At 43.0% G+C, this 22945-nt stretch overlaps 1 protein-coding gene and 1 long non-coding RNA gene across 2 annotated transcripts in view; one reads left to right on the top strand and one right to left on the bottom strand.

Annotated features, from left to right (window-relative positions):
* The window catches only part of LOC120728085 (rhamnose-binding lectin-like), a 59575-nt gene that overhangs the window by 9413 nt on the left and 27217 nt on the right, over positions 1 to 22945 (top strand). Inside the window, exons 7-9 of the mRNA XM_040022785.1 lie at positions 17847 to 17891; positions 17982 to 18117; positions 18207 to 18310. Of these exons, the coding sequence (XP_039878719.1) occupies positions 17847 to 17891; positions 17982 to 18117; positions 18207 to 18310 (285 nt within the window). The remainder of the gene's footprint in view (positions 1 to 17846; positions 17892 to 17981; positions 18118 to 18206; positions 18311 to 22945) is intronic.
* Positions 1666 to 22014, bottom strand: LOC120728095. The gene is made up of 4 exons (XR_005694641.1): positions 21387 to 22014; positions 13625 to 13633; positions 12803 to 12804; positions 1666 to 1682 (listed from the first exon to the last, which is right to left on the bottom strand). It is a non-coding gene; the product is annotated as an uncharacterized LOC120728095 (long non-coding RNA).

Here is a 22945-nt window from a genome sequence, read left to right as displayed (position 1 = left end):
TAAAAATAAATCAACTAAAAACATGCAGCAGCATGCGATTAAACTGCTTCAACTGTTTGCAGTTTTCCCCACATGGATGGATCTATTAGTTCTGGGGTTATTGTAAACACTCACTTTTTTTTTTAGTAGCATGATCCTTTTTTTTTTTTACCTGTCCCGTTTGGTTCTTTTGAATTATTGGAATCAGAATATCAGAATTATTGTCTAAAGGCGAAGAAAGATGCCCAACGGATTTACTTTACCAAATTGACCATCCCAGCCTTGCCTTAATGGTCTATTTGATTCACCTTTTATTGTTTATTCTATTTATTTTTTTTATTTTCACTTCCTAGGTACGGGACAGACTTGAATGAGGAAAAGAAAAGGGAGAAAGGAAGACGGGGAAAAAACAGTGGAGAAGAGGGACGGGGATATAGGGCAAAAAAACAAAAAACAAATAACAACTAAATAAGCAGACAAAAAAAAATACAAATATCAATCACCTGGATCACCTGCTGAGAAAGAAAAAAGAAAACAAGCAGAAGAGAACAAGAGTAATAGAATAAACAACATCACAATGATATATGGGAATATGACAGTAAATACTAAATATTAAACATTATTGTGCAGCACATAAGATCAACAGAACACAGTGTGCTTTGAGGTAGGAGCCAAAAAGGGTGTAGTTTGTGGGTGTGATCACCCGTGTGTACACCTGTGAGCATGGACGCGCTTGTTTTTTTTAAAAGGTTCCTTCATGTAATGATCTGCTAGAGGGTGTGGGGGGGCCACAGCCCCGTCCTCCAGGGTATAAAGCAGGTATGGAGGAGATCAAAACTCCAGACATCCAGAGGCCCCCAGAACACAAGAGACCAAGGAAGACCAACAGAGGGGCAGCCGCGCCACTGTCCCAGAAAGAGCTGAGGAGAGTCCCAGATGAGGGCTCACTCAGCAGCCGCGGAGCAGAAGCCAGGGGGAGTTGCAGTGACGCGCCCGTGAGCTCCGCCGGCAGCCAGCTGCGCCTGAGTGACCGAGCCCCAGGCCGAGAGGCCGGGGGCACCCCACCCCCGAAGTGGCCCGAGCGAGCCCCAGGCTCCAGGCCCCAATAAGCAGCCACCAAGGAGTGAGCCGGTGTGTACCTGGACGCCCATCCCCAGACACAAAGAACCACCAACGCACCGACACCTGAGGGAGTCCGCCACCGGCAGGGGAAGTGGTGGTGGGGGGAGATAGGCCTCCAAACCTTGGAGGGCCTAAGATGTCCCCAGAGAGGTGGCGCCTGACACCCAACCTGACATATAGACACAGACAAACAGGCACACACATACACAAACATCCATTCCCACCCTCATGCTCTCATATGCACTTACTCCACACTCAACCAACTTAGAGACAGACATAAAGAGACGCTGTACACACGATCACACTCCCCAAGCGTACTCTACAAACCGGGTCTAGGTACCCTTACCCCTGGAGGGGGGAACTGCACCCAGACCCAGGTGGTGTTACCCTTTTCCCTGCGGTGGGGAGAGGCAGACCGCCCCGACTCCGCAGCAGCAGGGAGGCCCCACACTCCAGACCGCAGTCGGACGGCCAACTCCTCCTCCTAGCCCCCCCGCTCCAGCAGGCCGCAGAGAATGGGGGTGAGAGAAGACTCCAAACCTCCCTCCACCCGCTCATTGTAGTGTTGATGCATGTGTGTTCTAAGGTGCATTTAAAACCCAGGAGGGCATGGAGCTACCTGCCAGAGAGCAGCAGGTAAGCGCATGGTCCCTCCTGCTAGCCCTCAATGTCTACGTGTATTTAACATTGAGAGGTGGGCAACGACGCCAGGGGTGGGGTGTACACCCTGATGGTACTTTGGACTCTGTGTATCGTGCCCACCCCCAAGATCCTATATGTATGTGTAATGAGAGTGTGAGTAATGTGAATGTCTAAGTTGTGGGATAAAATTGAGGCACAAGAAGCCAGAAGGGGACAGAGGGGGGGGGGGGGGAATGCCTCCCCTGCACCCTGGTGACACACCTTTACCCCAAGGCCCTGCATGTGTGGGTGGTTGTGGTGGAGCGGGAAGAGGGAGGCAGCTGGAGATGGGGAGGGAAAGAAGGGAGGGGCGAATGACCCCTCCCTGGGGCCACCTCCCCCGCTGACCCCAGTAGGCACCCCCATACTCCACGACCCGCCAGGGAAAGGGGGCCCAGACCCATCCGGACCAGGGCCCAGTGCAGCAGCGCCGCCCGGCCCCACAGAGCCCGGGACAGCCCACCTGACCTCTGGCAGCCTCTGCCACCACATCAGATCTAATAGATAATTATCTAATAGATAATTTCTATATTGGTTAGAATTAAGATTATTTTTATTTTTCCAGTTCATGAGGACAGTTTTCTTGGCTATGCATAGGGCAGTGAAAACCATATGGGCTATATTCTTCTCTGTAGTGACATTATCTAAGCTGCCCAACAAACACACTAAGGGGGAAGTTGGAATGTTACATTTCAGACACTTCGATAAGTCTTCACATATCTCGCGCCAAAACTTCTGAACTGGTGGACAGAACCAAAGAGCGTGAGTGTAATTGTCCGGTGAATTGGTTTGGCAGTGTGAGCAGTTGTTGGTAGACGTAAAGCCCATCTTGAACATCCGATGACCTGTATAGTGCACTCTATGTAATATTTTGTATTGAATTAATTGAAGACTGGGATTTCTAAATAGATGAAAGGTTTTTAAGCAAATCTGAGACCAGAAGTTTTGGTCTAAGTTAACTGATAAATCCACTTCCCATTTTGCAATAGGAAGTGATATTGATTCATCTGTTTTAGAAAGCATTCTGTATATTTTGGATAGTAATTTGGGGGTTTTAAGAGTAAGAAATTGAACCACACTTGGTGGTGTTTGTAGTTCAACTTGACCCGGTTTAAATTTCTTTTTTACTATGGATTTAATTTGTTGATATTCTAAAAATCTTTTCTTGTTGATCCCATATTGTGTAACTAGTCTATCAAATGTAATAACTTCTGTTCCTTCTAGTATATGTTCTAAATATTTGATTCCTTTACCACTCCAATCTGAAAAGTTTATCATATTATTGTTTTGTAATATGTCAGGGTTGTTCCAGATAGGTGTACGTTTGCATGGGATTAATGAAGACACCGTCAATTTTAGAAACTCCCACCATGCTGTCAGAGAAGAGCTGATGTTGATGCTTTTGAAGCATTCATGTCGTTGGATGTTTGAGCTGATAAATGGTAGGTCTGAAATCTCTAGATTATTGCAAAGTGCTTGTTCTACATCTAGCCAAGGTTCATCTAAGAGGGTATGTTTTAGCCATCCTGAGATAAACTGAAGCCTGTTGGCTAAGAAGTAGTGCTGAAAGTTAGGCAGTTCTAGTCCTCCTTTATCCTTGGTCTTTTGTAGTGTTTTTAAGCTTATACGTGGGGGTTTATTTTTCCAAAGGAATTTGGACATACATGAATCTAGAGATCTGAACCAATCTTGTGGCGGTTTAGTTGGGATCATTGAGAATAAATAATTTATTTTTGGTAAGACCATCATTTTTATAGCGGCAACCCTTCCCATGAGTGATATGGGTAGACATTTCCACCTAGCCAGATCATCTTCTACCTTCTTTAAAAGTGGGATATGGTTTAATTTAGTTAGATCTGCAAGCTTGGGAGAAACATTAATACCTAAATATTTTATATTTCCCGATTGCAGTGGTGTAGAAGAGGAATTATGGAGGGAGCAATTAATTGGAAGGACTGTAGATTTTGACCAGTTAATTGAGTAATCTGATATTCTTGCAAAACAGTTTATCAATTCAATCACCCCAGAGATATTGGTTTGTGAATTTTGGAGAAAGAGTAACACATCATCTGCATAAAGGCTGATTTTATGTTCCACGTTCTTGCATTTTATGCCCTTAATTACTGAATTCTGTCTAATTGCTGCTGCTAGTGGTTCAATAAAAATTGCAAACAGTGAAGGGGAGAGTGGGCATCCCTGCCTGGTGCCCCTCAAGAGACAGAAGCTGGAGGATGTCTGGTCATTTGTTCTAACACAAGCTGTTGGGGAATTATATAATATTTTTAACCAGTTTATGAAAGAGGATCCAAAACCAAATTTGTATAAAGTTGTAAATAGAAATTTCCAGTTAACTCTGTCAAATGCTTTTTCTGCATCTAAAGAGAATATTGTAGTTTCAATGTTTTTACTGTATGAGTAGTCTATCAAATTAAGTAATCTACGTGTATTTGTTGATGAGTGCCGACCTTTTATGAAACCAGTTTGGTCAGGATGAATTAAGAGGGGGGTTATTTTCTCCAGTCTCTTTGAGAGAGCTTTGCAGATTATTTTAAGGTCTACATTTATAAGGGATATTGGACGATAGCTTGAGGGATATACAGGGTCTTTGCCTGGTTTTAGCAGGAGATTAATGTTTGCAGAATTCATATTTGATGGAAGTCTGCCCTTTTCTTTAATTTCCAACAACGTTCTGTAGAAAACTGGTGCTAGAATCGACCAGAATTCTTTGTAGAATTCTGCAGGAAAGCCATCTGGACCTGGAGCCTTATTATTGGGCATACTTATCAGAGCTTCCTGGAGTTCACCTGGTGTCAGTGGTGAATCCAGTGCCATTGCTTGAGTGTCCAATAATTTTGGAAGAGTTATGTTGTCCAAAAACTGATCAATTTCCTTTTTAGATGGGTTTATTTGTGGTGAATACAACGTTTTATAGAAATCCTTGAAAATGTTGTTTATTTGTATCGGTTCATATATTGTGTTCCCAGATGAATCTTGAACAGCACCTGTAGTTGTTTTTTATTTATTTATTTTTAGCTGGTTTGCTAGAAATTGACCGGATTTATTACCATGTTCATAATTTTGTAGGCGAGGCGTAGTCTTTGTACTAAGAATTTTGTTTTTTTATCAATTATCTCATTTAATTCTAGTTTTGTTTTGCGTATTTTGTTCAATGTTTCCTGATCTTGGTGGGACGCATAGGCCTCTTCTAGTGATTTGATGTTTTTTTCTAATTCCTGAATATTTTTGTTTCTTTTTTCTTTTTATGTGATGAGAAAGAAATTATTTCATCTCTCATCACAGCTTTCCCTGCTTCCCATAGAACAGAAGCTGATGTTCCGGGAGTGTCATTATAGTCTAAATATAGAGTCCACTCTTTTTTTTTCAATTATTTAATAAAGTCTTCATCTTTTAGCAGTGATGTATTAAATCTCCAGTTTTTACTTGGCGTAGTATTATTCTTGTGCATTAGTGTTAAAGATACAGGAGCATGATCGCTGACAGCTATAGGGTGAATCTCAGTGTCTGAAATGTCGTTCAGCAGTGAGCTGCTGACCAAAAAATAATCCAGACGAGAGGAGGAGTGATGGACATGTGAGAAGAAAGTATTTTCCTTACTGGTGGGGTGAAGGGAGCGCCATGCATCGCAAAGACCAAAGTCACTCATATACTGTTTGATTATATTTGTGGACTGCCAATTACGCCGAATTCCTGCTGTATTGAGCCTATCCATGTCTTCATTTAGTCCAAGGTTGAGGTCGCCTCCAAGAACAAGTGTGCCATCTAAGTGTTCAGAGAGTGCACTGAAAAAAACCGTGAAAGAATGAGGGATCATCAACATTTGCACCATATACACTTGCAATACATAGCTTTTTATCAAGTATAGATAGTTTAATGATTAAGAATCTGCCCTCTGGATCTATAACTGTATCGAGTACTGTGAAATTAATATTTTTATGTATTAAAATTGCTACTCCCCTTTGTCTAGAATTATATCAAGCTGAGAACACATTGGGAAACTCAGGTGTTTTAAGTTCATTCGAACCTCTAAGAGGTCTGTGGGTCTCTTGTAAAAGGACAACATCTGCCTGTAGTTTTTTGAGTTGGTTAAATATTTTTAACCTCCTTTCTCTGGAGCCAGCTCCATTTATATTCCATGTAATGAACCTTAGTGCACCCATAGATGTCTGTTTATAACTGGGGGTGTATGCTGTGTGCGTCGCTTAGACAGGTGGAGAGAATACATCACTTGTTCGTAAATACAGAGAAAAAATGTTTGGCGAGATGCTCCCTGAGTCTGACTGTGTGTTTGCATATTTACTAATATGAGTACACTTGGCTTAAGTGTGTGTATCCTATTCGCCTGTGTGCGATGTCTGACTGATGTAAATGTGCTGCCGTTGAGCGCATGACTGTGCGTGATCGTGCTGTGCGTATGTGTCGAAATAAAGGATGTTGTTTGTGGATGAGTGTCGAAGCAGGTGATCGAAGCAGTGAAAGAAAAGAAAGAAAGAAACCAAGGACAAGGGCGAGCAGCATAAAAACAAGAGGGGGAAAAGAGAGAGAAAAACGAGAAGGAAGAAAAAAAATGGAAACATTCCAATTAAATCACTGACGGAGAGTGATGGTGTTAATTCTGCTATGAATTCACACTTAAGATGCGATTTGATACCAGTAAGTTAAACAGATGTTAATGCAAGTTAGTGTGAGTGGATGGGGAAAGGGTGTAGCGGATTCCTTTCTGGTGTGAAGTTAATACAGCCACGGAGTGATGTCGGGGTCGCGGTGGAGCTGTCCGTCCACGTACAGCCGGTCCACAGCGATGACAGTGCAGGAGCCCTTCTGGATTGTTACGTTCTTAGTCTAGGCGTGTCTTGAACGCAACAAAAAATTGGCCCACTCCCGCTCCACCAAAACAAGAACCCAAACAATAGTATCTTCTAAAATGCTAAGCAGCCATTTATTTGCTTCAGCCGTGAGCAGTGCCAAAAATAACAAACAAAACTCCCTAATGGTTCCTATGCTTTCCTACACAAAATGAAAACCAAACAAAAGACAATTCACTTACCTAACTTTCTACATGAAAAACAGGAGAAAACTTAATCAACAAAAATGGCTTCTCACGCCTACTAGGCTGCTGCAGTGAACAATATATACAAGGTGAACAAAATACTCAATTGCTACTTTACAAATCTATTTACAGCTATTTACAAAACTAAGATACCAACACCCGACACATACACACACACACACACACGGTTATACTTGCAACTCACTGGGCACAGACACTCCATCAAAAAACGAATCAAAAGCTCATGCTATTTGTTGGGTGGTGGAGGCTAGTGGAGAGGGGCAGGTGGCTGTCATCTGGTAGCTAAATACTGGAGGTGATTATCCAATTATCCAATCCAAGGACAGAAAGAGACTCCACCCAACTACTCAGAAGGCACGCCCAGGTGTCCAACTCCTAAAAGAGAAAGGGGAAAAAACCCACAGCCATCCTCTGGTGGGAGGAGTCACGCATAAAACAAAACACTGACAACATTGGATCGTAACAGGATGAAGCCGCGTCAGATTGGGAAGAGGACCCTGCGTCGTTCCAGGATCTCTTTGGGGAACTGGTCGTTCACGCTGAAGTCCGTTCCTTTTAATTCCCTGCCGCAGCTTTTCACGTGTTCCTTTTGTTTGAAGTGAACCAAATTTGGCCACAATAGGACGTGGTCTCCCGGTCGCAGCCCGCATGGGGCCGAGGCGATGTACCCTATCGAAGACGATGTTCTTCACCGTGTCCTCCGGCAGCTTCAGGTGGGTTTTGATGAAGCTTTTTACCGTGGTCTCCGCGTCCTCTCCAGCGGCTTCTGGAATACCAGAAAATACCAGATTATCACGCATGCTATGAGCTTGTAGATCAATAACTGTTTCTTTTATTTTTTTATTTTCTCTATTGAGCTGGGTAACATTTTCTGTGAGACATTTCACCGACTCCCTTAGCGTGGCATTTTCAGCAGCGAGCGTTTCCACCTGCTGCTGGCTGTACTCCAGGGATTCTCGCAAGCATTTAAATTCCCAGTGAAGAATCTCCACCAAGGACAGCCTTGCATCGAAACTGGACAATCATTTGTCGATTGACTCCAGTATGTCGACAATATCTTTGCCGGCTGGCCGGGGGAATCTGCCGGGCGATGTCTTTTCGACGACGGCGTCTCAGATTTGGCCGGGAAGCTGCACACTGGGCCTTCTTCATTACGAGATCCTGGCAGCACTGATCAATGTAATCTTGGAGAGCCTCTAAACTCTCCCCGTTGTTCTCCAGAGTGTTGGAGATGATTTAGACAAATGTTGTTGTTATAAGACAATTGATAAGTGTATTTGGTAATACTGAAGCTTAAATGAATTTGTTCAAATCTAAACTACCATTCGCTTTAATTTTCCGCCAAAATCTCCGGCATCTGACGTCAGTTACAACATGAGTCGCTTACCTTGTCCGTCACTTCCGTCACTTACCTGCCTGAGGAATGTAACTTCGATTGCTCTGTTGAGGGCAGGGCTCGATGGCGAACCTTTGGCTGCTCTGGTGGGGGGTTTATGGGGGACAAAAAGGGATTGGGCCAGGGGGTAGATGTGAGCCCAGCATAGACCAGCTCCATCATCTCATCAGTGAATTTCAATCAGTTTCACCCCTGACTTGTTAAAATTAAATCCATTTTCTTTAAACAGATGCCTGCGTTCCCAGTACACACCGCTGTGCACAGCGCATGCACACGCAAAGTCAGCTGATCTCATGGCACGAGTGGCGTACGATCAGCACCTCAGCTAACGATAACGGCACGCCGATTGCAGATGTCCTGTCACACGCGGTGGGCGTGTGACCTTGGCCAAAGCCACTGCACTGCCACATTATGAAGTTGCCGAACAAACACACAGGGCCGGTCGCTGACATTTACTACTGTATGTTGTGATTCCTCATGGAGCCCAGCCTGTGCAGGATGGCTCTGCACAGGCTGGGCTCCATGAGGCTCCCTTTAAACAGCTCCGTTTAAACAGTGCTGCCATCTGTGCCTTCCCTGACAACAGCGGCCACAGCCATGACACGCCTCTGCTGTGGCCTGCAACAGATTGGCAGATTTCTTTTCACCAATTTCAAGAAAAAATATCTTGTATCAAGCGAAAAATCTGCCAATGCAACAAGTGAAAATTCTCCAGATCCAAGATGCACTGTCTAAAAACAAGTTCCTATATCTCACTGAATTGTTACTTTGTAGCTGATTGTGTCTTATTTTAAGTGTAATGAGATATTTTGACTAGAAATTAGACAAATATCCTTGGTAAGATTTTGAGTTTTTGCAGTGTGTAGTTCCTGGAGATCAGCAACATAAAGACATTCAGTTCTGACTTTCTGCTGCTGCTATTTTTGTAGCCACATTTTGCATTTTGTGTAAAACTTGGTGTGTGTGTTGCTGGTGTGCGTCACATTTACAAACCGCTCATTGTTTCGAATAGCATCCAGCAACCCAGAGAAACTCGATTCCTGGAATTTCCAGTAGTGTTTCATGCAAATCAGGCACGAGGAAGCAAAGTTCCCTTAATGTGGCAACACAATCCTGGCACTGTCCACCTGCTGTGTGAAGAACAGCAGCAGGGCTAAGAGCTGTACAGTGACGTTAGGATGGTCTCTGTACTGTCCTACAAAGGCTGAAGAGGCCAAAAGTAAAATGAAAGACCGGCAACATTTAAAATTTTAAAACCTAAAGATAGTATTTTCTTCTCTTATTAAACTATCATATTTTGATGGGCAGCACGGTGGCAAGGTGGTTAGCTCTGTTGCCGCCCAGCAAGAAGGTCCTGAGTTCAATTCCACCATCAGGCCGGGGTCTTTCTGTGTGGAGTTTGCGTGTTCTCCCCGTGTTTGTGTGGGTTCCCTCCGGGTACTCCGGCTTCCTCCCACCGTCCAAAGACATGCAGCTTGTGGGGATAGGTTAATTGGATAACCCAAATTGCCACTAGGTGTGAATGTGAGTGCGAATGGTTGTCTGTCTCTGTGTGTTAGCCCTGCGACAGACTGGCGACCTGTCCAGGGTGTACCCTGCCTCTTGCCCCATGACAGCTGGTCGCCCCCCGCGACCCTGAAAAGGATAAGCAGAAGCGAATGGATGGATGGATGTTTATTTCAGCTTGATACTCGATTCCCACCCATTCATTTCTTAACTACTTTTCTAATTCAGGATAAAGGGCAGATCTGGTCACAGCTGTCCCCAACTGAGCTGAGCCGCGCACCTATAATCTTTGATATAAAGTAGGTTTGCTTCCTTGTTTGGTCTGTGGAGACATTCCCATTTTTCCATTGGCTACAGTTTTGCATACACAGTTTTATTCTGGACAGCAGCTGTTTGATCCTCCATCAGCTCAGCTCGTCACTGTAATCCAGATCTCCTAACATGATGCTCTGCTCCGGACTCAGCAGCACACTGTGTGAGTACAACACACTGATAATCCTTTATTTATACATGAAATCAGCTGCACATGTTCAGTCTAAACCTTTTCTAGCTTTCCACTGTGCTGTACTGTGACATGCTTTTCTTTCTGCTTTATTGGATCAGTTCATCTAACATCCTAAATACATGTTTGCATCACCTCAGCAGGACAGTTAGGCTTCACAGAGTCCTGAGAGCAATTCATGGCTGATCATTTACTAAGAACATGTTTACCACAACGTACATAATTATCTTGTAAATGTTAATCTACGACCAAGAATTACAGTAGCATTTTCCATTACAGCTTGTTAATAAAGTGACAAAGTAACAAGGTAGGAACAAAAATGTTATAATGTGGTAACTTTTGAGTTGTAATTATTCAAATAACAAAGTAAGAGCCCCTCCCAGATGGCCAAGCTTCTGACCTTATCTCTAAGGGAGAGGCCCTCCACCCTACGGGAAAGCGAATTTCCGCTGCTTGTATGCGTGATCTTGTTCTTTTGGTCACCATTCAAACTAGAAACGTAGATCGACCAAGGAAATTTAAAGCTTTGCTAAGCAGGGACAGAGCTACCAAATGCAAGGTCACTGAGGAAGAAACACTCAGTGCATCATGGTATGATGCACCAGCAGCCTACATGTATATCAGGATAACTAAGGGAGGATTCAAGGCCACCATATCCAGCCTTAGCTATATCATCAGTAGTTCTTCTTGTTCTTCTTCAATTCAATTTAATTCAATTTATACAGTGCAAAATCACAACAACAGTCACCTCAGTGCCCTTTATAGTGTAATGTAGACCACCACACAATAATACAACAAGGGAACCTCCAACAATCACATGACCGCAGCATATGAGCAAGCATTTTGGCGACACTGGAAAGGAAGAAGTCACCTATTAACAGGAAGAAACCTACAGCAGAACCAGGCTCAGGTAGGGGCGGTGGCTAAGTGCTCTGTGAAGGATGGTGGTGAGGGCATTCTACCACCTACTTTGAGGAGGAAGAGCAGGTCTTCTGGTAATTGGAACTTCAAGTTGCTCTCTGATGCATCAGTCTGTGAACATTTGTGAATGTTAGATAGAAAGCACTGACATAGGAAAAGCATAGAAAAATGTGCTTGTATGAATGGGTGAATGAGGTAAGTTGTATTAAAGTGCTTTGAGTGGTCAGTTAGAGTAGAACAGTACTACATAAGAACCAGTCCAGTCCACAGAGGATGGTAAATGGCTAATGATTTGCCTTGTAAGCAAATTGGCAGTGTTCAAGAGAGGGTGGTAGGTATTCGTCAGTGTGCTGACTGCCGATGCGAGAGCTATAGGTCTGTAAATGTTGAAGGTGTCCGTAGGTGCTGTATACAATTATACTCAATTGTATATAGCATTTGTATTCTATTTTATTCGATTGTATATAGCATTTTATTCTGTTCTATTGTGTACAGCTGTGTACAGTATCTATTGATGTCTTATTCCAGTGTTTTTCTTTTTTTCTATTTTTCCATGTAATTTTGCACTGTCCACTGCTGTAACAAAACAAATTTCCCATCTTATCTTATCTTTAGTCTTTGGTAACTATGGCTACCGTCAGCTCACAGGGTAGATCAAAGGGCCTCCACTGTCTTTAATTCTGCAGTTATGGCACTAGCCCTAGTGCACAGAGTCCATTGCCGTTTTCCTTGCTCGAGTCTTTGTTGGAGTCCTGGGTCCTTGTCCTTGGATCTGGTGTTGGTGGGGGAAATGGATGGAAGCGAGGGTTAGCGTTGTTGTTTCCAAAGCTTGAAGCAATAGCCAGCTTTGAATCCCTGCTTTTGTTTCCCCTGAGTTACTTGTTGTTCCTGACAATAACAAATGGAGCACATGGTGGTCTCATAATCTCAGGTGATATATTATGGGTCTATTTCAAAGTAAAGTCCGAGTTTAGACTGAGGCCAGTGTTGATCAGTTCTTGATGACAGAAGGTTATCAGTGCATTGCAGGAAGACACAACGAGGCATAAAAATCACAAAAACACAAAAAGATGCACATTGGTAAGGAACATTGTGCGCTGTATATGTCGATTCAGTTGTTGTGCTTTTCTCTGTCTTATTCTGAGATCTGTACTTTATGATATAAAGTGTTATTTGGTACTCAAAGGAGCTTGCAAAGAAAAGCGTCTGGACTTCTTTAAGTTGCTTGAAGACGTTTCACCTCTCATCCGAGAAGCTTCTTCAGTTCTAAGGTCAAATGGTGGAGAGTCCCAGATATAAACTCAGTGGGAGTGTCCCCCCACAGAGGGACAAAAGGACCCCCTGATGATCCTCTAATCGCCTGAGCCAAGGTGTGAAACTGGGTGTGGGTCACAATCAGCCAGAGTTTCAGGGTGAGTTCATTGTGAAACCTGGCCCCACCTTATCATGTGATTTCCTGAGATCAGATGGCCCAGGATGTGAGTGGGCGTTAAGGCGTCTGGGGAGGGAACTCAAAACTGGATTATAGATGGCAGAGAGTTGGTGTCGTAAGCCCCGCCTCTGTTCAAAGATGGTCGCTCACAGTGGACATAGATGCTTCTTTCACTCCTCTTTCAAACCATCTGTCCTCTCTGTCCAAAATGTGAACATTGGCATCCTCGAAAGAGTGTCCTTTATCCTTAAGATGCAGATGGACTGCTGAGTCTTGTCCTGTGGAGGTGGCTCTTCTGTGTTGTGCCATGCGCTTGTGAAGTGGCTGTTTGGTCTCTCCGATGTAGAGGTCTGAGCATTCCTCGCTGCACTGTACAGCAAACACCACATTGTTAAGTCTGTGTTTTGGCGTTTTGTCTTTCGGGTGAACCAGTTTCTGTCTGAGCGTGTTGCTGGGTCTGAAATACACCGGGATGCTTGGAGAAAACTCTCCTGAGTTTCTCTGATACACCGGCTACATAGGGGATGACAATGTTGTTGCGTCTGTCCTTCTTATCCTCCCTCGCTGGTGTCTGATCCTCTTTTCTGTGCCTCTTTGCTGACTTTATGAACGCCCATTTAGGATAACGCATGTTTTGAGTGCTTCCTTTACATGTGTGTGTTCCTTCTTATTTGGTACTATTTAAATGAAGCTGAAATTAAGTTGAATAAATCCTCTGTATTCAACACACAGTCCAATACTGATGTTTCTGTCTGTGTCTTTCAGTGCTGGGAGCAGCGTATTTACTCATGACTTCAGGTAAAAGTTGTAGTGTTTGCTCATAATTCACAGATACTTAATGTTATGGTCCTGGGTCGTTTAGACCCAGCGTTTTTAGTTCTCATGTTTTGTCTTGATGCATCTCAATCATCCAGGTAAGTAAATCTCCAAAGTTTGATTCTGTTCATCTGGACGTAGCGTTTTGTGGGAGAAACGTTTCGTCATCATCCAGGTGACGTCTTCAGTCTCAGCTGACTGCAGGTTTCAATCTTATAAACAGGACATTTGCATAATGACTGAAACCAGCCCACTGAAGGAACAATGGGCTGGGAGGTCAGTTCCTTCATCATTAATGTGCAAATTCTCATGACCATTGATCAACAACCACTGACCAAAACCCACTGATCAAAGACCACTGATCTTGATCAATGGTCATGAGTCCCATTCACAGAGAGTTGGGGAATGGCTGCAATCACAGCATTGTAAGATGGTGACAGATGTACCCTTAGGGGTAAGAAACTAAGAAACTAAGAAAGAAACTAAACAGGCACAGGAGGCAAACACACAGCATAAAGAGGATACGACACTGACACAGAGAAACACAGGGCTTAAATACACTGGGAAGTAATCTGGGAATGGACAACAGGAGGGAGACACAGCTGGGAGAAATTAGACTAAGGGTAGAAGCGAAACAGAAACACTGACATCAGACAGGAACATGAACCTTCAAAGTAAAACAGGAAACAAGACACACTTTACTAGGACAGACTCAACAGAGTGAGACAGACTAGACACTGAACTAAACCTGCAATAATAACAAAATACAACCAGAACATTAATCATAATACAGAAACACAGAGTCATCATAAAAATCAACAAAGCACCAGAGAAACATGAAAAACAATCCAGCTTTCAAAAATAAACCAAAATATAAGGAACTCAAAATGCTGGGTCAAAATGACCCAGAACTGTTACTTTTATCGAGGAACGGGACTGTGGCACAACTCCTACATACTACTTGGGCTGTTTACTCTATAAATCAGCTGATCGCCTTGATGCTGGCTCATTGCTCAGACCCACAGATGTACCAGCTGAAATCTGGAGGAAAACACATCGGAGATGCAGAGGTGGAGGACAGAAAAGGAGAAGGAAGGAGGCTGTGAGAGAGCGGTGGCTCGAATTGAGGAGAAGGTACTAACCGTGTCTGCCATTTATCATAATGGGCGCTACTCGTTCTGACAGTGCATGTAAGCAGTTAGAGGGAATACCGGGAGTGCATCATGGATGCACCAGGATATTCATGACTACAACGTATCTGTGGAAGGCTTCTGACTGTTCAGGCGGACACGGACAGCACTGGGAGCAGTATGCGGAAAGGAGGTGGGCTTGCTGTTTATGTTAACAACCGGTGGTGTTACCCTGCCCACATAATAATCAAAGAAAAGATTTACTGCCCGGAAATTAAACTGTGTGCTGTTGGACTCAGGCCGTATTGTTTGCCCAGGGAATTTACCCATGTGATCCTGGTGGCTGTCTATGTTTCTCCCTCTGCTAACCCCACCGCTGCATGTGACACTATCCACTCTGCCATAGTCCGGCTACAGACTCAGCACCCAAGTGCCTCCATGGTGATCTCTGGTGACTTCAACCATGTGTCATGTTTTGGCTGTGTGCAGGCTGGATGAGGACCCAATCGCAAACTCACGGAGGCAGGAATGAACTCAAAATTCACAGCTTTATTGCTGGAGAGCAAAACCATACAAACTAAACTGGGAAACTATAACGTAATAGACGGAGAAACACACGGCCATGAATGAGGGAGAACGCGACACAGAACTGAGGGAGATGCAGACATAAATACACAGAGGGTTAACAAGGGAAAGGGAGAGCACACGGGGAACACAGCTGACACTGATAATCATAACAAGACAAGGCAGGAGTGAACGCAACACTGACGGGAGACTGTCAAAGTAAAACAGGAAGTACACAGAGGTTCAGACAGGAGGAGAGAGTCAAGTTATTTTTCCTTCCAATAGTGTTAACATGCTACAGGTCACGGACAAGATTTTTTAAAATTTCCATTGTAAGTGGACTAAAGCAGTTAATTAAAAGTAGTCGCTCAGTGAGAGACTGAGATTATTCTGTACAACTCCTCCATTTAATACCATGTAAACACTGCAATAGTTTTGCAGACACTCTTTCTTACTCTGTAATGTGGCAGTTAATTTGTTGATATTTATTAATAATCATATCTGTCAACCCTGAGTATTTATTACTTGGTGACTTGTATATATTGTGCTGTTCCTCATATCTTAACATATATTGATAGTCTAGTTTGTTTTTGTTAATGCTGCTGTACTGGAAAATATGTATAAAATTATATTTATGCATTCAGTTTTTATTACAGGGTTTACCAGAGCCCAGCTCTCTTTACCTTCCAATGTGATGGCCATATCCACAGGGAGAGTGATCACCTTTAACGTCCCCAGTGTCCTACAGCTGAGCTGTGGTAAGAAGGGTGTAGTTTGTACGTTAAAGCTGGATGTAAAGTCAGGTCCATAAGAATATGCCCAGTGACTTGTTTTTGCTCCCGTACATCACCACAGTGGATCTTAAATTGGACAGTCAGGGTGTGACTGAAGTGCAGACTCTCAGCTTCAAATCATGAAGTTTAATAAAAGAATTATATTCAAACTTTCGCGTCATGTTTGGGTCAAATCTGACCAACGCTGATAAATATTGTGCTTTGCATTTGATTGCCTCAAGGCCTTATGACATCCTCCACACTGTGCGATTGAACTTATAAAAGTGATGATTATTTGTTTCAATGAAATTTTAATGTTTTATTACATCTGTGATGTTCCCGCTCAAAGGTGACCATCGCTGGAAATGAATCTTTTGCACAGTCACCTATTTTGGTTGATTGATTGATAATGCTTTCCAGCACCATCTTACCCTTCAGACCAAACATACATTACACAAACATCACACGGGGAAGACGGGTCAGAGAGGTAGTTTGAGAGCAGAAAACACCTCAGCACATGAATCGCCACATCTGACATTATGGAAGACATAAGCTTCGAAGGTGTTTGGAGGGGGTGGGAGGGTGAGTGTAGGTTTGTTTCAGTGTTCGTGTGTTCGTGTGTGTGTGTGTGTGTGTGTGTGTGTGTGTGTGTGTGTTCTGTGTTCAGCCAAGAGAAAGTGTCCCTTCACCTGGTTAAGCAAAAGTCAACAATCTTCCACGCGGGTGGCCTTGAATGAGGAGTCACAACACAACACATCTTGTTATCTAAGAGACAATTTTGTTATTCCCCTCAGTTGATCATCCAGCTGGCGCCAGGGGGGGCTGCATGAGATGAAGATGGTAGTTGTTTTGGTCAATGCGAACAAACTGCTTCCAATTTTACAGCTGGTCTAATGTCCATCATTGGTCACCAGGTCTCTTCTCGTTGTTCTTCTTCAAGATGTTATCCATATTGCGTTAAAAAAAACACAGTCTGAGTACTCACAGCCCTGCCCATCGTCCATCATGTCGGCCAGCTTTGTGGGATTTTGAACAGCTGTAGCTGCTTCTTGTTCTTTGATAAGCCGAGCCGGCTCCAATCAGCCACAACTCTGTTACCGTGGTTCCAAATTGGTAGATGTCGTTCAGTGTCCTCCATCAAGAGTGTCGCCAGACACACGACGCAACCGACCATCGAGTATCCGGCAGCAAATGTCTCTGCAGGACAATCAGGCTCTCCCAAGCCCAGGAGGGTGGGATCAAATCCATAATTCTTCTTTATGTTTCAGAGAACAAGTCTTTGAGACCCTCTTAAGGTTAGAGAATATCCAAGACTATACAAAGGACATGAGAAGCCAAGCAGGAAAGATAAGGGAGAGGGAGAAAGTGTGACCGCCTCCATCAAGAGCCAAGAGCAGAAGCATTTTGGATCTGACTGACACTTCTGAGTCTGTAAAGTGAAGCCAAAGTGTCTTAAACCTGCGTTATTGATATTAACATTTCATTTTTCCTTTTGTCTCATTGTGTGTGTAACAGGCAGTGGAATGATGATTGTGCAGTCAGTTTTGTACAGATGTGCAGATAAAGAAATCTGCTCTCGGCTTCACGATCTGGACTTCATCAAGAAAAGGTGAACACTGTCGGGTAGTTTAACTGCTTTAAATACAATAAAAAGCACCAGCAGCTCAAATGAAAGCAGATATTAGAAACCATGAACTGATCACTTCAACAAACCTAGAAATTTGTTTTTTGTGTCCCTGCAGCTGTGACTTGAAGGAAGTGTGTGAAATAAATACAAACACGGTCTGTACCTGTGATCCCAGCGTCTGCACCTACCTGGACATCACCTTCAACTGCGTCCCAGAGAGTCTGTTACATCTGTGATTATCAGCTAACAATCAGTCACATCTGTACATGAATCATTACAGTTTCTAATGTGATGCGTTTCTTTGTCAGTCCACAGTGTAACATGTCAAGGATCTCAGGCGAACCTTCAGTGTGGTCAGATTAATTTTTCTCATTTATTGTAACTTTAGTGGATTCATTTGATAGAACTACAAACATGGTTACAGTTCATGAACTCTTCCTCAGGTGAAGGACAGGTTATAGTCGTCTCCTGGGCGAATTATGGTCGCCGTGACAACACCACGTGCCCTGATGGAAATCCTGATCACGTCAAAAATGTTCACTGTTCGAGTCCCAGTAGTACAGAATATGTAACTAAGAGGTACAGATTCTGACTCTCTTTCCATCTTCTCTCAGATGACACGACGTATTTCAGTCCTCTGCTGACTCACCTTTGACCTGCATTCACAGGTGTAACTGGCAGAACAACTGTACTGTTGAAGCCTCAAACACAGTGTTTGGAGACCCCTGTGGTGGCACCTACAAGTACCTGGAGGTGTTTTACACTTGTCAGGGTAAGAACTTTAAACTTCATGACTCTGTGAATTCAATTATATGTACAGATAATTATTAATCATTATTAAAGAATTCATATTTCTGTTATAAAGAAGTCACTGAAATGATCAGACATGAAAACGTTTTCAGTTCTTTTGCAGATCCTGAGTGAACGGATTGAAATCACAGCTTTCAGAAAGTTCTTGAGAATAAATCAGAATCAATTCTGTATTAATCAGATTTAATTACTCATAAATTACACTTGAACTGCTGCTTGTGTCACACTAAATAATCACTGCTGCTGTAGTCAGTCAGTTAAAGAACCAGCAGCTAAACTGAGAGGACTGGATACTTCTCTTTGACGTGGACTCAGATGCTGATTCATTAGGAGCAAAGATAAAGCACGTCTATAAAACATTTTCCATTCTCAACTTCATGTGTTTGTGTATTGTATGTAATGTCGGCAAGGTCAGTCTCTCAATTGCCCCTCGGGGATCAATAAAGTTTTCTGAATCTGAATGTTGGATTCTTACGCATTGTTTTTATGTTGAACAACATGTTAACATATAATTTCATGTACCTTTGCTCTACTAACTTTACAATCATGCTGCAGCTCCTTCCTGCCCTCCTGGTTGGACTTGGTTTGGAGGTCGCTGTTTCATCGTTAACAGCAGCTTGAAGACCTGGACTGATGCTGAGGTACATCAGGAAATAACAGCAGCTGTCGCTGCATCACTGATGATATAAAGAGTTTCTGTCTTTGACTGATTTTAAATGCATTCTCACACTTTTCATCTTCTGTGCACCTCATCTTCCTCCTCAGAGTTCCTGTCAGACACTCAGTGGACATCTGGCCTCATACCACAGCACAGCTGAGTACACCTTCATCAGAGAGCTCATTTACACAGCAGCAGGGTCGTATCCGACAACTTGGGTTGGAGGCAACGACAGAGAGACTGTAAGTGTTTCATAGATAAAGAGGATGAGCTGCAGCTGTTTCTGATATTTCATATGTTTCTCTTCATATTCAGCAGTTTGATTCAAAGGTCAACATGTGACAGACTGATTAATCAGGACTTTGTTCCTGGAGACAGATGTTGCTGTTGACTTGACTTTTCTTTTCATTTTTTACCTGCACAAACAAAATGAACCTTCATTGTGTTCGAGTGGTGTAAGAGGTCTCATGTCTGCACTCTCAGCATAGATGCATCAAAGTACATCAGAACAAACTGAACTTTATTCTTCCAGGAAAATGTGTGGAAGTGGAGTGATGGTTCCCAGTTTGACTTCACAAACTGGGGCAGTGGACAACCTGACAACTCTGGAGGAAGAGAAGATTGTATGGAGATAAACTTTAAAGGTACAAGCTGAAAGTGGGCCTGTTGATGAAATGTGTTTGGTTTTTATATTGATTGAAGTCATGTGATCTTAGGTCTTTATAAGAACTGTGTTTGTTCTTTTTACATTAGAGAAGAAGAAAACATTTACTGCACAGACCTCTGATTTTATTTCTTCATTTTGATTCTTTACAGGAGGAGATTTTGTCAGCGACAAAGGGTGTAACTCACAGAGAGGGTTTGTTTGTGTCAGAGGTCCATAACTGCTCCTTCGTGTCCTCACACGTCTGACATGATGATGTCACAGCCTCACTGCTGATGTCACTTCCAGCAGGATGTCAAGCCTCGATGACATCACTGCTGGATTCTGTTGATAAATATGATTTCATATCACAATAAACAGGAAAATAAATTCAATAAAATTTAAAGGAACTGAAATGTTGACCTGAAAGTGAGTCATTCATGCTTCAAATCATCATCTGATCATTTTAATAAACCTCAAAATGCTTTCTGTCTCCCTGCAGCTGTGATGGAAAAATATGTGTGACATAAATACACCATCAGTACTTCTGATCCTGGGATCTCATCACCTGATGCTGATAACGCAGTTATGTTTAAATCTGAAGAAAAGAATAAGCTTAATCATATTTGTGTAAAATTATATATTTATCTTTTTTTGCAACTTTACCAGCTTTACTTATAAAGCACTTTAACACAAAACCAGAGATCACAAAGTGCTGCACATATACAAATAGCATAAACAAACAACAACAACAAATTAAATGAATGGACTGTCATACCCGTAACACTCTGCCTGTTGCCTTCATGTTAAATGATTTTTTGAATAATAATTTTAAAAATATTTCTTCACGTCATTATGCAAATAGAGGTGACATGGGCCGCGAGATTGAGACACGTCATTAGAGCCTCTTCATGTGTGTTTTGTTTGGGTTTCCACCAGCTTGGAATTACCAGAAATAGAGAGAGCATAGCCGAACATATGAAACAGGAAAAGGCCGCCGTGTAATCCATTTATTTCAACAAAGTAGCTGTAATCTGAATACCACCTTTATATACAGTAACTGCACTTAGTGGACCTTTGTTCCTCACTATCTGTTCTGACACTTTGCCGCAGATCTCAAAATGGTGACTGGCACCTGACGGTTTCACTACCAATCGGGGGCGATCATGGCTCAAGAGTTGGGAGTTCGCCTTGTAATCGGAAGGTTGCCGGTTCGAGCCCCGGCTCGGACAGTCTCGGTCGTTGTGTCCTTGGGCGAGACACTTCACCCGTTGCCTACTGGTGGTGGTCAGAGGGCCCGGTGGCGCCAGTGTCTGGCAGCCTCGCCTCTGTCAGTGCGCCCCAGGGTGGCTGTGGCTACAATGTAGCATCACCAGTGTGTGAATGGGTGGATGACTGAATGTGTAAAGCTTTGGGGTCCTTACGGACTAGTAAAATACAAATACAGGCCATTTACCATTACTGGGCACCCTATTCTAGTCTCAACAACAGCATTTCAGTAAGTTTTCACTACAAGATGGTTCCCTCTTATCTACAGGCAAACATGGGCGAGAGTCTATTCAGGGCTGTGTCCTGTAACACTACGCAGGTTTGAGTAATATGAGATTAATATAAGGCACAGTAATAAAGCACTTCAGGTAAGCTCATTCTAACAACATGGAAACAGGAGCAGTGCAAAGAAAAAAGAAGTGATCGCATATACAGTATAGTTGGGCTGCTGCCAGCTTCTTCACTCACTGTGTTTATACGCCTCTCTGCACTTAATTATTAGTTGTGATTATTAATCTCTGGCTCTCTTCCACACGTGTCCTTGTCCTGTGTTCCTCCCCTCGGCATCAACGGGTCGTTATGTCTGCCCCTCCCTGAGCCTGGAGATTTCTTCCTATTTAAAGGGAGTTTTTCCTTCCCACTGTCACCAAGTGCTTGTTCTTAGGGGGTCGTCTGATTGTTGGGGTTTCTCTGTATTATTGTAGGTTCTTTACTTCACAGTGTAAAGCACCTCGAGGTGCCTGCTTTTGTGACATGGAGCGCTATAAATAAAACTGAACAGTTACATGGTTGGGGTCAAGACATCTGTCGCAGAAAGGCCACTCTTTCAGAAATCCATTTACATCTCAGATGTTGGAAAAACTGTTTATCAAATCTTTTTTCAGAAGACATATTAGAGTCCTTCATGGTGAGCTTGAACAACACACTCAAACACAGGTGTGATGGCTTTTTCAGTTTCAGGTTTCCTGGATGATGATTTGGGTGTTTATGAAGGTCCTGTTCTGTCTGTGCTCCAAACCTTTTGCATGATGCTGTCGCTGCTGCACAATGACATGTTGTGTTTATCAGGAACTAATTCAGCAGTCAGTAGAAAGACTTCTTTCTAAATACTCTCAATGTTTTTGAAGCTCATTTTTAGTTTCTGGTGTTTTCCCATGAATCCACTTCCTCTGTGGTCTCTGAACAGAGAGGCGTGTGGAGATGTTTCATGCAAAGCAGAATATTTTCCAGTCAAATGTGTTCTCAGCTGTGCTCCTGCCTGTCTGTTACATTCATATCCTGGACCTGTGTGTTTTATAGTAACATCCAGTGAATCATTAAATAGCCGTCATAAATACCTGCTGTACCACCCCATTTAAAACCACTGTAAACACTGGTGTGTTGAACACCCACAGCTGTTGCTGCATGTGTGTCTGTGTCGTCCACTTGGTCTCCGTCCTCTTTGTTCCCTCTTTAAGACGCTGTTAATGAACAGGGGAGTGTCACTTTCTCTCTGAGCTGATCAGGCTCTTTGAACTGTTCTGTGCTCTTCATGTAAATCCAGACGTGATCACATTTTCAGACTGTAGCTCCTAAACTTTGGAACAACATGTTTGCAATCATTTCCATCATGTTAACACAATCGTTTGTATTAAATGTTAAAATAAATGTAACCTACCATTAATCATGTTTAAAATGATGATCCGAGCCTCTCCCAGCTGTCACTGGGTCAGCTGATCCAGGCTTATATAACTTTTAATGTAAAGTAGTTTTATTTCCTGCTGCAGCTGAGAAGGAACAGATCCTGCTTTTCAGGGTTTTTACGTGTTTTGCATACAGACACATGTACATCACAGGTGTTACTGAAACAGAGTGAATCCAGTAGCTCTGTGTTTGATCCTCCATCAGCTCAGCTCTTCACTGTAATCCAGATCTCCTAACATGATGCTCTGCTCCGGACTCAGCAGCACACTGTGTGAGTACAACACACTGATAATCCTTTATTTATACATGAAATCAGCTGCACATGTTCAGTCTAATCCTTTTCT

The sequence above is a fragment of the Simochromis diagramma genome, unplaced genomic scaffold (assembly GCF_900408965.1).
Source record: "Simochromis diagramma unplaced genomic scaffold, fSimDia1.1 OVJJ01000308.1, whole genome shotgun sequence".
Classification (NCBI taxonomy): domain Eukaryota; kingdom Metazoa; phylum Chordata; class Actinopteri; order Cichliformes; family Cichlidae; genus Simochromis; species Simochromis diagramma.
This window is presented reverse-complemented; position numbering and strand designations above follow the sequence as displayed.